At 43.1% G+C, this 15,326-nt stretch overlaps 1 protein-coding gene across 1 annotated transcript; it reads left to right on the forward strand.

Annotated features, from left to right (window-relative positions):
- The first annotated feature begins 13,505 nt into the window (after positions 1-13,505).
- LOC133814981 (uncharacterized) lies at positions 13,506-14,033 on the forward strand. Its single transcript, XM_062247880.1, has one exon. It carries the CDS (start codon positions 13,506-13,508, stop codon positions 14,031-14,033), a length of 528 nt encoding a protein of 175 aa, XP_062103864.1.
- Positions 14,034-15,326: the final 1,293 nt, after the last annotated feature.

The following is a 15,326-nucleotide window of genomic DNA, read 5'->3' on the forward strand; positions in this document are numbered from 1 at the left end:
GCGGTTTATGAAAGGCTTCTCGAAGATAGCAACACCGATGACAGAATTGACACGGAAGAATCTGAAGTTCGTCTGGTCAGACAAGTGTGAGAACAATTTCCAAGAATTGAAGCGGCGACTTATTACTGCACCTGTGTTGAATCTTCCTTCGAAGGGAGGAAAGTTTGTGGTTTATTGCGATGTGTCAAGGTTGGGTTTAGGCTGTGTGTTGATGCAGAGCAAGAAGGTTATAGCTTATGCGTCACAACAGGTGAAGGAGTATGAGCAGCCGTATCCTACCCATGATTTGGAGCTAGCAGCGGTGGTATTTGCACTAAAGATTTGGTGGCACTATCTGTATAGGGAGAAGTGCAAGATATACATCGATCACAAGAGTTTGAAGTACTTCATCACACAGAAGGACCTGAACATGAGGCATAGATGTTGGCTAGAATTGGTGAAAGACTATGATTGTGATATTCTTTATCACCCAGGGAAAGCCAATGTAGTAGCAGATGCATTGAGCCGAATGGGCCTGGGTCAGTTGTACAACTCCAAGCAAATTTTGAGAAAGTTAGCTAATGAAATGGTCAGAGCATGGATAGAATTGGTGGTGGGCTGGTTGGCCAACATTACTTCGCAGTTGGTAGATGCTCAGTTACAGGAGGTTAAAGAGAATGTCTTAGCAGGAGTAGCTAAGGACTACTCTATTTTCGAGGTTGGTTTGCTACGGTATCAAGGGTGGAGTTGTGTCCCAGTTGATGTGGGAATCAGACAAGAGATACTGGATGAGTCGCATACTACGTTGTACTCACTTCATCCGGGTACCACGGAGATGTATCAGGATCTATGGACGTTATATTGGTGGCCAAGGATGAAGAAGGATGTGGTGGAGTATGTAGCCAGATGTTTAACCTGTCAGCAGGTGAAAGCTGAGCATCAGTGACCAGCAGGGTTGCTTCAGCCTTTGGGTATTCGTGAGTGGAAATGAGAGGATATTACGATGGATTTTGTGGGAGGTTTACCCAGGACTGTAGGGCTTCATGACTCGGTGTGGGTGATAGTGGACATATACACCAAGGCAGCCCATTTTCTTCTATTGAGGATGACGTATACAGTGGATTAGTATGTAGAGTTATATGTGAGGGAGATTGTACGTCTCCATGGGGTTCCTAAGTCCATAGTATCAAATCAAGATCCTATCTTTACCTCCAAGTTTTGGGGTAGTTTGCAGAAGGCTATGGGAACTCAGTTGAAGTTCAGCACGACTTTTCATCCTCAGATAGATGGACAGTCTTAAAGGACGATTCAGGTGTTGGAGGATATGCTTCGAGCATGCGTGATCGATTTCGAAGGATCGTGGAGTAAGTATCTCCCATTGATTGAGTTTTCATACAACAATAGTTACCAATCAACGATTGGAGTGGCTCCCTATGAGATGTTATATGGTAGGAGATGTAGATCACCCATTCATTGGGATGAGATGGGTGAGAGGAGGTATTTGGGGCCGGACATGGTTCAGAAGACAAATGAAGCTATTGAGAAGATCCAAGCTAGGATGCTCGCCTCACAGAGCAGACAGAAAAGCTACGTTGTTCCCAAGCGTAGGGACGTGGAGTTCCAGGTTGGGGACCAGGTGTTTCTTCGAGTTTCACCACTACGAGGGGTGAGGAGGTTTGGGAAGAAGGGCAAGCTGAGTCCGAGATTCATCGGACCTTTTGAGATCCTAAAAAGGATTGGACAGTTGGCTTACAGGTTAGCTTTGCCACCGTCGTTGTCGGGAGTTCATGAAGTATTTCATGTCTCTATGCTCCGGAAATACGTCTCAGACGCGACACATGTGTTGAAGTATGAAGACTTGGAATTGCAGACAGATTTATCCTATGAAGAACAATCGATTCAAATTTTAGATTAGAAGGATAAGGTTCTATAGAATAAGACGATTCCTCTGGTTAAAGTGTTATGGAGGAATAGTAGGGTTGAGGAGGCGACCTGGGAGCTTGAGTCAGCGATGCGGGATCAGTATCCCAAGTTATTCAGGTAAATTTCGAGGACGAAATTCTCATTAGGAGGGGATAGTTGTAATGACTCAAAATTACTAATGGGGCTTAAGGGCCTTGATTAGTGTGCCGGGAGGGCATAACTAGATTATGTGTGATTTAAATGATGAAATGCATGATTATATGATAAGCATGCCGATATGATTATTTGGATATATGAGATGCATGATTATGAGTATTAGTATGCATGTAGGCCCTGATTAGGTTATAAGGGCATATTTGTAATTTTGGCCCGTTGATGGCATAAATGTAAATATTTGTGATAAATTGTTGAGACCACATTATTATGTGGATATATTTGTAGCTTGTGACTCGAGGCGATCCTAGTGAGCGGTTTAGCGAAAAAGTCACAGTGGGTATTTATACTCGGCTCGGGGGAGCCTGAGGGTATTTATGGAATCTGGGAAATATATTGGAGACTATTTGACATTGAGGAAAATAGTTGTTGATTAGTTAGATGTCGGAGTTTAAGCGGTAATTATATGGGATACTCGTGGAATTAGCGCGAATTGGGAGCATATGACCAAAATGTCCTTGGTATGTTTAAAGGCTTAGGTTTTAATGGGAGGGAAAAAAGTTCATTTGGTTTAAAAGGAGATAAGTATTAATCTGCCTTTTTGCACTTAGTGGGATTCGTTGAACATAGTGGAAGCTGAAAGAAAGAAAAGAAGAAGGAAAGGAAGAAGGAAAATAGGGGCTCTTTCTCTCTCTCGGTTTAGGCCATCCTTCACCATTTCTTGAGGAGTTTTGGAACTGTAATTCAGAGGAGGCTTAGGCTAAGGCTTATCACTTGGATTCTTGGTGAAGCTAGGAAGTTCCACTGGAATTAAGCTCAATTGAGGTAAGGTCTAAATATTTCTGATGAGTTTTTCTGGATTTTGTTGAGGTGATTTCTAAGCTTGAGTTTTGGATGGAAGTAAGGGGAATTGAGCTTGAAGAATGGAGGAGCTAAGGGCTAGAAGGGCATAGAGATAACCTAAGGTCAAATTTCCCCATTGAAGGTAACAATTTGTTGCTTTGAGGTCTTGAATTTCTGAGTTTCTGGTTGAGTTCTTGAATTATGAGTTTAATGCTTGTTTTCTTTGTTTGATGATGCATGTGGTTAGAATTGAGGTTGTTGGGCCATGTGGGGTGAGATGTAGTGAATGGTAGGATTGTTTTGAAGTGTATTTGAGATTTGGAGGTGTTCTAGGGGGTTTTGGCTCGAGGAAATTCGAAGGAGAAAATCAGAGGTTGAAGTCTGCTGCTTGCAGTGCTAGCCTTGGAGCGCTACAGCGCTATCCTAGCTTCCTAGGGGGCTTTTGGCTCTGCTTGTAGCACTGTAGCACCCACTCTGTGATGCTGTAGCGCTACCCTGCCTTTAGAAGTGGATTTTTGGGTTGTTTGTTAGGGTTTTTGCATGGGGGCTCGAGGTTTGATTCCACCACCCCGTTTGGTGGAATTAGGGCTTCCCGAGGGCTTAGGATTAGTCCTGAGGTTAGGTTTTAGAATTGAAGTTTAGTGATGATTCTAATTTATGGCTGTGACTAGGTGTACGCTAGGGCTCGAACGGGATCGTGCTTGAAGGTCGATTTCACTAATCAAAGATATTGGAATCAAAGGTAAGAAATTGCACCCGGTTATGTGTTAGTGTTGGGACTAAGAGCTCCCTATATTTATATGTGATGTCATGAGATGGTATTATTCCATGGGACATGTGATGGACGGCCTAAGAGTGTCGGAATCAATATTTGCGCACAGGATGCGGCTCGACCACTGGTAGCTGAGGTTAAATATATAATCACTGAGCCCGACCTAAGCGAGCCGGAGTCAGTCGGATAATCAGAGGGTGCGGCCTAAGGGCGCCGACCTTGTATTTTAGCGTGATATGTTTAACGTTGTTTAATTAATGACTGTGATGAGTTTGTTATCTGAATAACTGATTATTGGTTTGAGGATTGATGCCACTGCTTATGTGAGCTGTATGGCTTGTTGTATATCTGATTGTTGTTTATTGTTTATACACTGTATTATGGTTTCTTGCTGGGCCTCGGCTAACGGGTGCTTCGTGGTGTAGGTAAAGGCAAGAGCAAGGTGGACCAGTACTGAGTTGGAGAACTTCGAGGGCTGAATGTACATAGGCCGAGGAGTGATACAGTACGGGACAAGCCTAAATGTCTGTTTTTCCCTTAGCGTGGCCAGTACATGTTTATAACGTGGAATTTTCGTAAACTGTATTTTAAACTCTATTTCTTTTGGGATCCCATGTACAAAATGTTAAATTATGTGAAATGCAACTTTTGTAACCAAAATCTTTTAACCCTAGTTCAATTATAGTTTCAGTAACACGTTTCTAACTAAATGACTTGATTAACAAGTCTTGCACCTTTATAAACAAACAGTGTAACGGTCTTGGCTATCCAAGGCGTTACAAATCTTCTCTCATCTGGTCCAAAGATTATAGGTACTCGTGGTCCACTCTCTGTCCCCACAAATACAAAGGGTACATCCCCTTCCAGTTCAAAGGTCACCATCCTTCTATTGCAGTCTATCGTTGCCCTATAATTGATATCCAATCAATCCCTATAATCATATCTAAATCATCCATCGTTAGCTTAATAACATCTACATACAAATCCCTACTATCTATCTCTACTAGCAGTGCTCTAACCCATCTCCTAGAGACTATCAGTTCCCCAGTTGGCAACAAAGTGTTGAATCCCCTAGCATACAAATCACTAGGTCTACACAGACGATCTATCACACTAGCATATACATATGAATGAGTAGCCCCTGAATCAATCAATGGAGTAAATGAAGAATTGGCACTGAAAACCTGACTTGTTATGACCCATGGACTAGCCTCAGCCTCAGTCTGGGTCAAGGTGAATACTCTGACTGGAGTGAGGTTGTCGCTCTTCTTCGACTCTTCTTTTCTGGCTTGTGGGCAGTCCTTCCTCACATGACTAATACTCCCACAAGTAAAGCAGGCTTTGACTCTTCACTCTCCTTGATATCATCGCCTGCATCGAGGACACTCTAGGAAACTCCTCTAGTTGTATCCCCTGTCGTGATGGCCATTGAAACCACCCCGTGCTCTCCTATCTGAACAAGGAGAAACAAAAGAATCTGGGGCCACTACCCCAGCTAGACCCAGTGAAAGGAGGCACCGTCCTCCGAGCATCGTGCCTAGTGGTGCCCTCTCACCATATCTGATCCTCTGCTCCCTCAGTTGTAAGGGCCTTTTCCACCACCTGTGCATAGGTGGTAGTCCTCGGGTCTAGTGTTATCTTGACGTCACGGGCTATCATGAAGTTCAGCCCCTGTACAAACTGATCCATCTGTGCCATATCAGCAGGCACCAAGTCCGGCGCAAACTTCACCATCTGGTCAAACTTCAAGGCATATTCTATAACCATCATCTAGTTCGGAGTCAGATTGAAAAACTCATCCACCTTTGCAGCTGGGACTGCAACACTATAGTATTTCTCGTTAAAGATGGCCTTAAATTCCTCTTAAGTCATAACTACCACATCCCTCCTTTGGGACACAACGTCCCACCAGATGCGAGCGTCTTCTCTCAACATGTAACTAGCACATGCCACTCTTTCATTCACTTCCACCCTCATTAAATCCAAGATGGAAGAAGTCATGTTCATCCACTACTCTACCCGTAGTGGTCTGGGCCACCCTCAAAGGTGGGAGGATTATGCTTCCTAAACCTCTCAATTAAAAGATCCCACCTGTTTTCCATTACAGGATGGGCTAGCACAGGTGCCATGACCGGTGGAATCTATAACCCAATACCTCAAGGAGGGGCCTGTTGCCTCAACTCTCGGAGCTCATCTTCTGTTTGTTAAAGTGTAGCATTCATTTCGGCAAACAACTGTTTCTAATTCTGTGGGGCAAGTGGAGGGTCCTGACCCTAGTTGTCATCCTCGGCCTTATTTCTGCAGAGTCTGATTGATCACCGAGGCATAACTACAATATGCCTGCAATTAATGACATCGCACATTATGCATGATAACAACATCCAAAAATCCACCTCCCAGTCCCAACAATCAATCACAAACAACATATTAGCATATTGCACACAACATAAACATCCAGAAATCAAAGGGGTTGTGCCCTGGCATCATACATATATAAACACATTCATCATTCTCTATCTATAACATTCAGGCAAACAGGGTAACTTAAACAAGCAGTTAAGCACATAATTCATTTAATACCGACCAACCCTGAGTTGAGCTTGTCACTAGCAGCGAGCATACATGTTCAGTCGATCTCCAGGAACCACAAACCTTGGCACGCTCTGATACCAAGTTGTATCATTCTACTACCTTAGAGTCGTTACCATGTGATTTAGAAATGTACCATTAGGTCGCTAATCGAGGTTTTAGGTTAAAAGTGTGATTAAATTGAGATAAAGACTCATTTGACAACATTAATTATAAATGATTTTGAAATTCATTAAAATCATAAAAGTTATACATTTTGGATCCCAAAACACTGTTTGAAAATGTTTTACAACTGAAAATATGAATACAGTCAACCTAAGCGACAAAGCAAATCATTACAACATATTCCTCAAAATAACCCTGGTCGTGGCAGCCAGGTAGGCCAAACATGTACACGCCGCTCCACGCTCTCCAACTCATGGTTGTTCGACCTTCCCCTTTCCCTTACCTGTACCATAGAGCATCCATGAGCTGAAGCCCAGCAAGAAAACTCAATGCATAATATATCATAATTCAATCACAGAACTAAATAGTTCAACAGACAGCAGAATAAACATATAGCGGCTTATGCCGACCCAGGTGCTTTACCAGGCACTGGGTTCGCGGTCTTCACCGAGCAGGTGGATAATGCACCCTAGAGGGTCTCGCCCTAGCGGCCTGCACTCAGTGTGCATAATGCTGATCCCGAACCTTGTAGTACCCGACCTTCACCGTTCATTTACAGTCATGCATAACATAGCATAATAAATAATAAACACTCATATAAACACAAAACACAAATAATCGGGTCGTGCTCTGCTCTATGGGCACCAACAATTTTCTTACCTGTGTTCCGAGCAGACAGATCAATGCGATCCCAAGCACGATCCCCTAACTCGAGTTTTGATGTAAAACCTAGTCACAACGCATCTATAACACCAATCCATCAAGTCCTAAACCAAATAAGAACTTTGGATTAAAATAGTAGCCTCCGGGACCTTGAATTCCACTAAACCAGGTAGTAGAATCCTTCCAGAGCCTTAACATTTGAGTTCCCGAGCATAAATCCTTAGATTGTCCGAAATTCCCTATTGGTGCCGCGACGCGCCTAATTAGAGCCGTGATGCCCCAGTGATTAGAGTTGTGACCCTCTCTAAGTTAGAGAGCCAAGCCAGAATTTTCCCTGGACACACACCACAGCGCACCCTACCCAAGGCCGCGGTGCTAATGCATTTCTGCGAACCCCCAAAACCTCTTGGGTTCATGCGAGTCGCAGCGCTCAAGAACAGCGCTGCGACGCGACCTTGCGAACCCAAAATTTCCCCAATATTACAAATTTCTAATCTCCTGCAAATCGACCCAAACGTGTCCCAAAGCCAGAATTGAGTCCTAAATCACTTATATTAAACTTAAAGTAGTACATAAACCCAAAGAAAGTGAACAAAACCTCATTACAACCCAAATTCAATCATCTAAGTTCCAAACCCCAAAACTCTAACAAAACAAAACAAAAAAACTGAGAAATTCACAAAAAGCATGCTCTAAACCTTACCTTTGTAATGATTTCAACTTTGAGCTACTTCTCCAACATTTCTAGTTTCAATCCTCAACAAATTCTAGCCAACTCCTAAAAAATTCACCAAGCTTTCAAGTCTAAAGAAAGGAGAGAGAGAAAAGAGAATAAGCTGATAGGAGTGTTTCTTGATTTCTGGTTCATTCTACAAAACTCCCAAGGCCTAAGCTGATTCTATCCCATAATACAAAAGACAAAAATACCCCTAACTTATCCTTACCCTTTCTAATGCCACCAAGGGAAAAATTTTCTTTTTCCACATTCCCACTAATTCCTAGGATAGTCCTATAAACTCTCATTTAATCCTGACATACTTAATCCATCACTAAATCACTAAGCGTTACCTGGTAGATCCCGAACACGTGCCCTGTTCCCAAAATACCCTTAGGTTCATCCCAAGTCGGGTATTTGACCTCGTTGTGAGTATTTCGCTAATTCACTCCCTAGGACCGTCTCAGATCACACATCACAAATATATCACCACAACTCGTGGTCTCGAGCACAACGCACATATAATTCACATTTATGCCCTCAACAAGCCAAAATTACAATTATGCCCTTATTAACTGAAATGGGCCCACATACATATTTAATTCACCTAAACATGCATTTCTAATCACATAATCATTTAATCCACATAATAACATAATTAAACCACTTATTGCCCTCACAACACGCTAATTAAGACACTAAGCCTTATTAGCAAATTTGGGATGTTACAAGCACCCCTTAAACTTGAGGCATCAGGTAGGTCCATATCTTCACCTGAAAAAGAACGAGCAAAAGATTCAGATATAAGAGATAATTAGTCAAAGTAATGCAAAAGAAAAGAATAAGAACAAGAACCCTACCCTCCGAGCTAGGGGAGGAATCTACTATGATCAACTCGGGGTTATGGACTGGACTAGGCATAACCTCTAACTCTTGGACTACCGAAGGTGGGGGAGAGTCTATAATTTTTACATCCTGGAGCCTAAGGTGTTCAGGTCCTTCTTCAGAGCTGGATTAATCTACATACTTCCTAAAACTAGGGGAGAATAGACCTTCACGTAAGGAAGGCCATGCCCTACGGTTTGTCCCATATTCCTCAAAAGTGGAGGACCTAAAATGGAGAGTGTTGTCAACAACAATGGTACATTTGGGGTAGCTATGGTCAAAGCGTACCACCGGATGATTCACACACTTAAGGAGTGTTGTGTTTAGGTCCTCTTCAGTGATGGGGGTTGAAGCGAACTAGCCCAAAACTAGAAGCAGCCCGATCTAATTTTCTATGTGGGTTACCTTGGCCGGAGGGGCAAGCTGCTTCCCTGGATGCAGCTTGCTCTGGATCAGAACCCTGATCATCTTCAGAAGCTCTTCTTTTGGGCACCAGTGATTCCCCACCTTCTTCCTCTTCGGTGTCTTCTTTGCCAGGCAAGACTCCTTGAGGAGAGGGGAACTCGGGAAGAACGGGAAATGGACCTCGGGTTCTGAGAGCCAGCGTCTGGCCCTTGCTGATCAAGTTGCAGGCCACCATGGTGGCGTCATTCACAACTTGATGGAAATCCTTCTCCTTCGAAGGAAGACGAGACAGTGTCTCGTATTGACCCCTAAGGAGCTCAAACCGTTTTGTCCTCTGGAATATAGCCGCACAAGGAACAAACTCAGTTAGAATAATTAAACAAAAACAAAAATGAAGGTGATAAGAGAGTTCATGTACTGAATTCATAATGTAGAGGAAATACGAGGACAGTTAAAGTATCGATGATCATAGTTCTTGAACCCATTTGACATAAAGAACTGGTCCTTATAGTCATTTCGGTGGCTGGGGAGGTCGATGACAATGCCGAGTTGGGGAAGCGAGTGAGGTAGTAAAAGCCGTCACCTCACCCCTTCTGGTCAAGATTGGCTTTGAGGCAAAAGAGATACATAATATCTACCAGAGTGGGGACCTCCCACTCGTGCCAAAAAAATAGATATTTTAACCGTCCCAAAAGCCGATACGAGTTCGGGGGGAGCTAGAATGGAGCCAGTTTGATGTAGTTCAAGAAATCCACGAAGTACTGGTCCAATGGGAGGAATGCACCTGCCTTTACGTGCTCATCACTCCAAGCCCCATAGTCATCTTGGAGAGGGGCACAGCTCCGCTCTCCTTCCAACGGAGGTTGGGCAAGGAGGCCATCAACTCCCATCTTAATCCCATGGATCAACAAGATTTTGTTAACTTTCCCCTGTGTCATTATCCAGGAAACGATGTGCTCGGCCTCAAAGAAAGTGTTGGGGTCAACGAAGAGTTCCTTCTTCACCAATGGACCGAAATGAGGAATCGGAGAGTCAGATGCAACCTGCTTCCCTTTGTTCTTGTTCTGAGCAGAGGAGGTCGCCATGTTTTTCTTTGGTGGGGCCATGATCTAGCTCGCAAGACGACAAAGCGGCCTATTAGTGGTGACCTAAGAGAATTACTAGCTATGGCAATAAAGGTACGGTGATCCGAGGGTTTAAGTGGTTTACATTTGGGAATTCAAAATTTTCATGAGCTAAATTGTGTCCTAGAATCAATGTGTGTCCGAGCAGGATATATTCATTTAAAGCTGCCATGTGTCTGTCATGCGTAGGTCAATCCTGCCACGTCATCATGGGCAATTTTTGGGTAAACATTTGCCCCCCAAGTTTATTTTACTGCGACCAGCATAAAATAAACTTAGACAACCGACCTTTCATATGCCTTGTCAAATCTGTCAGAGCCGTCCATGCCTTCTCGAAAAAGGCAACCAATCATATAATTGCAGTTTCCAAAAAAGTGGTTCAACGGCTATTACGCTTACCCATGACTCAAAAAATCACCCCTCATGATTACATCTGTAACCGTGCTTCAACCAATATATAGCCCTTCATATTTACCTTTTACCTTTTACTTTCTATCTTTTTCTCAAGAACACTGAAGAACAAAACCCTTCAAACCCAGAAGACCCAAACGATCCCAATGATCCACAGAGTTTTTGCCCAACCATTCATCATCTCAAAAGTTTGCACTAATATTTATTCAAGTAAGTCTCTCGAAATTCACCGTCGTCAGACTGCCATGCAATATTTAATTTCTGGTTTGTTTTGGACTTTGAGTTTTTGAATGTTCATGAAAAACTGATTTGGGGTAAATGGGTATGTAGGTCGGAGGTTGATAGGGTAAGAAAATAACACTATATGAGGCTTAGGAATCAGTTTGGGAGTTGGGATTATTGATTTAGGGCATAAAATCGAAGTGAAATTTTGATTTTTAGGCATGTAGAAAAAACTAGGTTTTTCCCGCCCTTTCAAAGTCGAGAAGTTTTTCCTGAAAAAAATTTCACTTCTCCTTTTTAATTCGTTTTCCATACTTTTCGCATAGAATTTAGTGTTTTTGTTAGAATGCTACTGTTTGTATAAAAGCTTAACTTTTATACACGAGCAACGTTATTCCAACTTTTCCACTTTCTTGGTCTATTGGTCGTAGATTCTCATATCCCCTTCGCTGTTCGCAGATTTTCATGCATGACCCCTGGGGAGGTGAGAGGTTGATTGACGATGACTTGCTCGCGCAATTACTCGAAGATCAGGAATAATCTTTGCTGGTAATCCCGTAAATTCCCTTTTCTCATAACCCTTCAAATAGACCTTCGACCAGTCCAACAAACCTAGGCCGAGTAAAATCCACTTCTCAAAAGAAAAAGAAAACAACCTCTCCTCCTGCCAAACAGCCTGCTCCTTGGGCTGAAAATCCTTCGACCAACCCTCAACCTAAAAATACTCCCCAGCCAGGAATCCAAACAAAAGCCCAACCTTGGGACGTTGTTCGACCAGAGGTCGAATGGTACGTGGTACCTCCTAGCAACATTATAGCTAGGATGGTGGGGAATTATCTCAAGAAGTACGGACTTCCTGGGATAACCTTAATTAAGCCTACAATCGACCAGTGGGCAAACCTGCCTGGGGGCACCTTCAGCGCCTGGTCGAGATACCACATTGAGGCAGGGGCAACCTTGCCTCTTCATCCATTTTTTCAGGGGGTGGCCAACTATTTCGAGGTCTCTCCCTTCCAAATTACCCCAAACGGATATAGAGTGCTTTCTGCTCTCTATATCCCATACAGCCATAAGAAGTGGCCCATTCCTACGCCACATGAGATCAATTATTTGTTTGATCACAAGTCCAACCCCAATCACAACAATGCGAAGTTCTTCCACTTTTACCACCAGGAATTTGCTTGCACTTTCCTGAGTGAGATCACCCACAAGTCCAACGTGGGAAAGTACTTCCAGGAGTACTTTTTAACACTAGATCTGATCGCCAACAATCTGGCCTTCACTGAAGGAGGTAAGTTATTTATTCACTGGTCGCTTAATTTCCTTTAACTTTTCTGCACATTCCTTAGAACTTCGCTGTCATTTAGGTCTGTGGTGTCGACCAACTCCTACTCCAGAGATGGAGATATGAGCAACATCCTTGGCCAGCATGACCGACATAGAAAAAAGCATCAAAGAGATGGGCACGGAGAACAATCTAAGGCTGGTTGGCCTTCTGGCGCCTCACCAAGATGTGAGGGAATCAACTACGAGGAGTGCTACTGGTGGAGGAGTTCCTAAGCAGCACCAAGATGTGTCACAACCTCCGAGGAGGAGGACAACAAGAGTGACCATCAGGGAACCCTCCAGCACCCCGCGAGCAGCTGCTGCCCCTGCTCCACCAGGAAAGGGCAAGTAGAAGGTTTCTGAACACCCCGAGCCTATTCTTGAATCTTCAGATGAGAATGGTACTGACTTCTCACTCTTAGACAGTTTTCCCATTCCCTGTCATTTATTTGATGGGGACGACAACTTTAAATACACGCCTAATTTAAATTAAGAATTCTTGAAGGCAGTGAGTGAGTGTAGCAGTAGTATAATAAATAATGTAGTGACCAGTAGTTGTAGCTCGGGTATTTTACTTGTAATTTCTTTGATCTTATTTCATTGATTTAGTAAGTATCTTCATCTATATTGCTTGACTGTTCGCTTCTATTTTGCAGTCATGTCAGCTGAAGATCTGTTCAACCTGTACAGTGAACTTGAACCCGCCGCTCCTCTGAGCAAGAAAAAGGGGAGCAGGCAACACCGCGGAGAGAGTAGCAGCAACCCTCCTACAAAATAGATTCAGACTGTGGATCCTCCAACGCCAGCTCCTTCCAAGGAAACAACACCACCTCCAGCTCCCATCGACCAGACGTCTCCGCCAGCCCCTGTTGACCAGACACATCCTCCAGCGCCTGTTAACCAACCTCCTCTAGCTCCTGCTGACTAGACATCTCCTGATCAGACAGGCGAAGCTTTGACAAACATTGTGCTTAGTTCGGCCAAAGATAGGCTAACTAAGCTATCGAGGCACCAACACAGTCGAGAGGCCATCATCGGTACCGACTCCATGGAGGTCGACCAGATCATTAATCGCGCGCTGAACGAAGTACTCAACGTACGTTGCCATTTCCTGCTGAGCTTTATTTTTTTATCTTGTCATTTTATTTCTATCAAAAGTTTACCTTCTTGATAATTTCAGGGAGTTCTAACCATGAGCACTAGCTGGCGCCGCTTGGAAGCCCTAACTGCTCAATATGAGAAGAGACTTGGTGAGCAACTTAAGGCGTCTGAGGATAGACATGATGAGGAGCTTAAAGTGTCTGAGTCCTGACACACTGAGAAGCTTAAGATGGCGGAGGTGAAATACACCGAGCAGCTCGAGGTAGCCGAGAAGAAAAACGCTAAGCTACTCGAACAGAAGGCTAAGCTGGTCGAAGAGCTGAAACAACACCAAGCTACTTTGATCAAAGCCATCGAAACTAAAGAGAAGTACAAGGAGGATTCTTTGCTTAATTATAAGGAAGCCTCTAAGCTTCAAGATGATCTGGTCATCAGCAGAAAGGAGACTGAGAGGTTGGAGGAACGCGTCAAAGAGCTCGAGGAGACCAATGCTAGTAACTTGGATAGGTACAAGGGGGCCACTTTCAGATGCTTTTATACGTTCTGGAAGCATAACCGCGAGGTGGACTTTAGCTATCTCTCAGAGCGTATGAGGCAGACTGAGATAAACAGGTGCCTGGCTCGCCTTGAAGAGGAAGAGCGGGCGAGCGTTCCAGCATCCCCCGAAATCTATTTGGCTACAGGCATCGATGGCGTAGATGAGGAAATTGGGGCCTCCGTCAACCAGCAAACTCCTCAAGATCCTTCTACTTCATAATTTTTTTTTTTTGTTTTTTATTTAACTTTGTAATTTGGGACACACAGACCTCGTTTCGTAATGTCAAGACAATATAACCTTTGCTGCACGAACAACTTTTTCTTTTAAACAGAGAATTACATCCGAGCAGTAACTGCTCGTTGTGTAAGACAATTTAATTTTAATATTTAGATATTATAATACTTGCAATATATTACAACATCCTGTTCGCATGACTGAAATTAGCATAGTACCTTATTTTGATTTAACAAAATTTACACTACGAGCATGTTTTCACTTATTTTTCTCGTGTGTTTACATATACTTGTCGATATGCTTTGCTTACTAGATACCTTATATGCCCCCAAGGGATTGAGGAGCTTTAGTTCCTCAGTCACTTGCCTTGACCAAGACCTCTTAGAACATTTCTGCTTGTAATAGACATTTATAAAAAGTGATAATATAGCAAAACAACACACGTAATGAGCAAATACTTGTAATAAATACAATAGTTGGCAAGATTGACTGGCTGCGCACCGTCCCTTTTATTTCTTGTAATAAATGGACAATTATGTCTGTACGAGTGATCAAAATATGACCTTACACTTATAAGCGATCAGTCACAAGATTGACTAACCCTTGATCATAAACTTGTAAAAAGTAAAATTAATACAAGCCAATTCCTTAAGAAGAATTGTTTATTGATAGTACTTGCACAGGTGTTCTCCATTCCAATAATAAGGAATGAGATCTCCATTTAAGCGAGCAAGTTTATAAGTGTTTGGATGGAAGACTTCTTCGATTTGGTATGGTCCTTCCCAGTTAGGTCCAAGCACTCTAGCAGCTTGATCGCGGGTGTTAAGGAAAACTCTTCTAAGTATTAGATTTCCTACATTAAACTTTCTTTTGCATACTTTAGAGTTGAAATACTGGGCGACCTTTTGCTGGTAAGCTGCTACTCGGAGTTGGGCTTGCTTGCGCCTTTCATCGACAAAATCCAAAGATTCCATCAATAACTGACTATTAGCGTCTTGATCGTATGCCATCCTTCGATGTGATGGAAGATCTAATTCAACAAGCAACATAGCCTCATATCCATAAGCCAAGGAAAATGGAGTATGGCCTGTTGTTGTTCGATGCGACATTCTATACGACTGGAGGACTTCAGGCAGCTGCTCTGGCCATGTCCCATTTGCTTCTTCAAGCCTTTTCTTCAGAGTATCTTTTAGTGTCTTGTTGACAGCCTCAACTTGTCTGTTTGCCTACAGATGAGCTACTGAATAAAAGCTTTTGATAATCCCATGCCGTTCACAA

The sequence above is a fragment of the Humulus lupulus genome, chromosome 2, assembly GCF_963169125.1.
Source record: "Humulus lupulus chromosome 2, drHumLupu1.1, whole genome shotgun sequence".
Classification (NCBI taxonomy): Eukaryota; Viridiplantae; Streptophyta; class Magnoliopsida; order Rosales; family Cannabaceae; genus Humulus; species Humulus lupulus.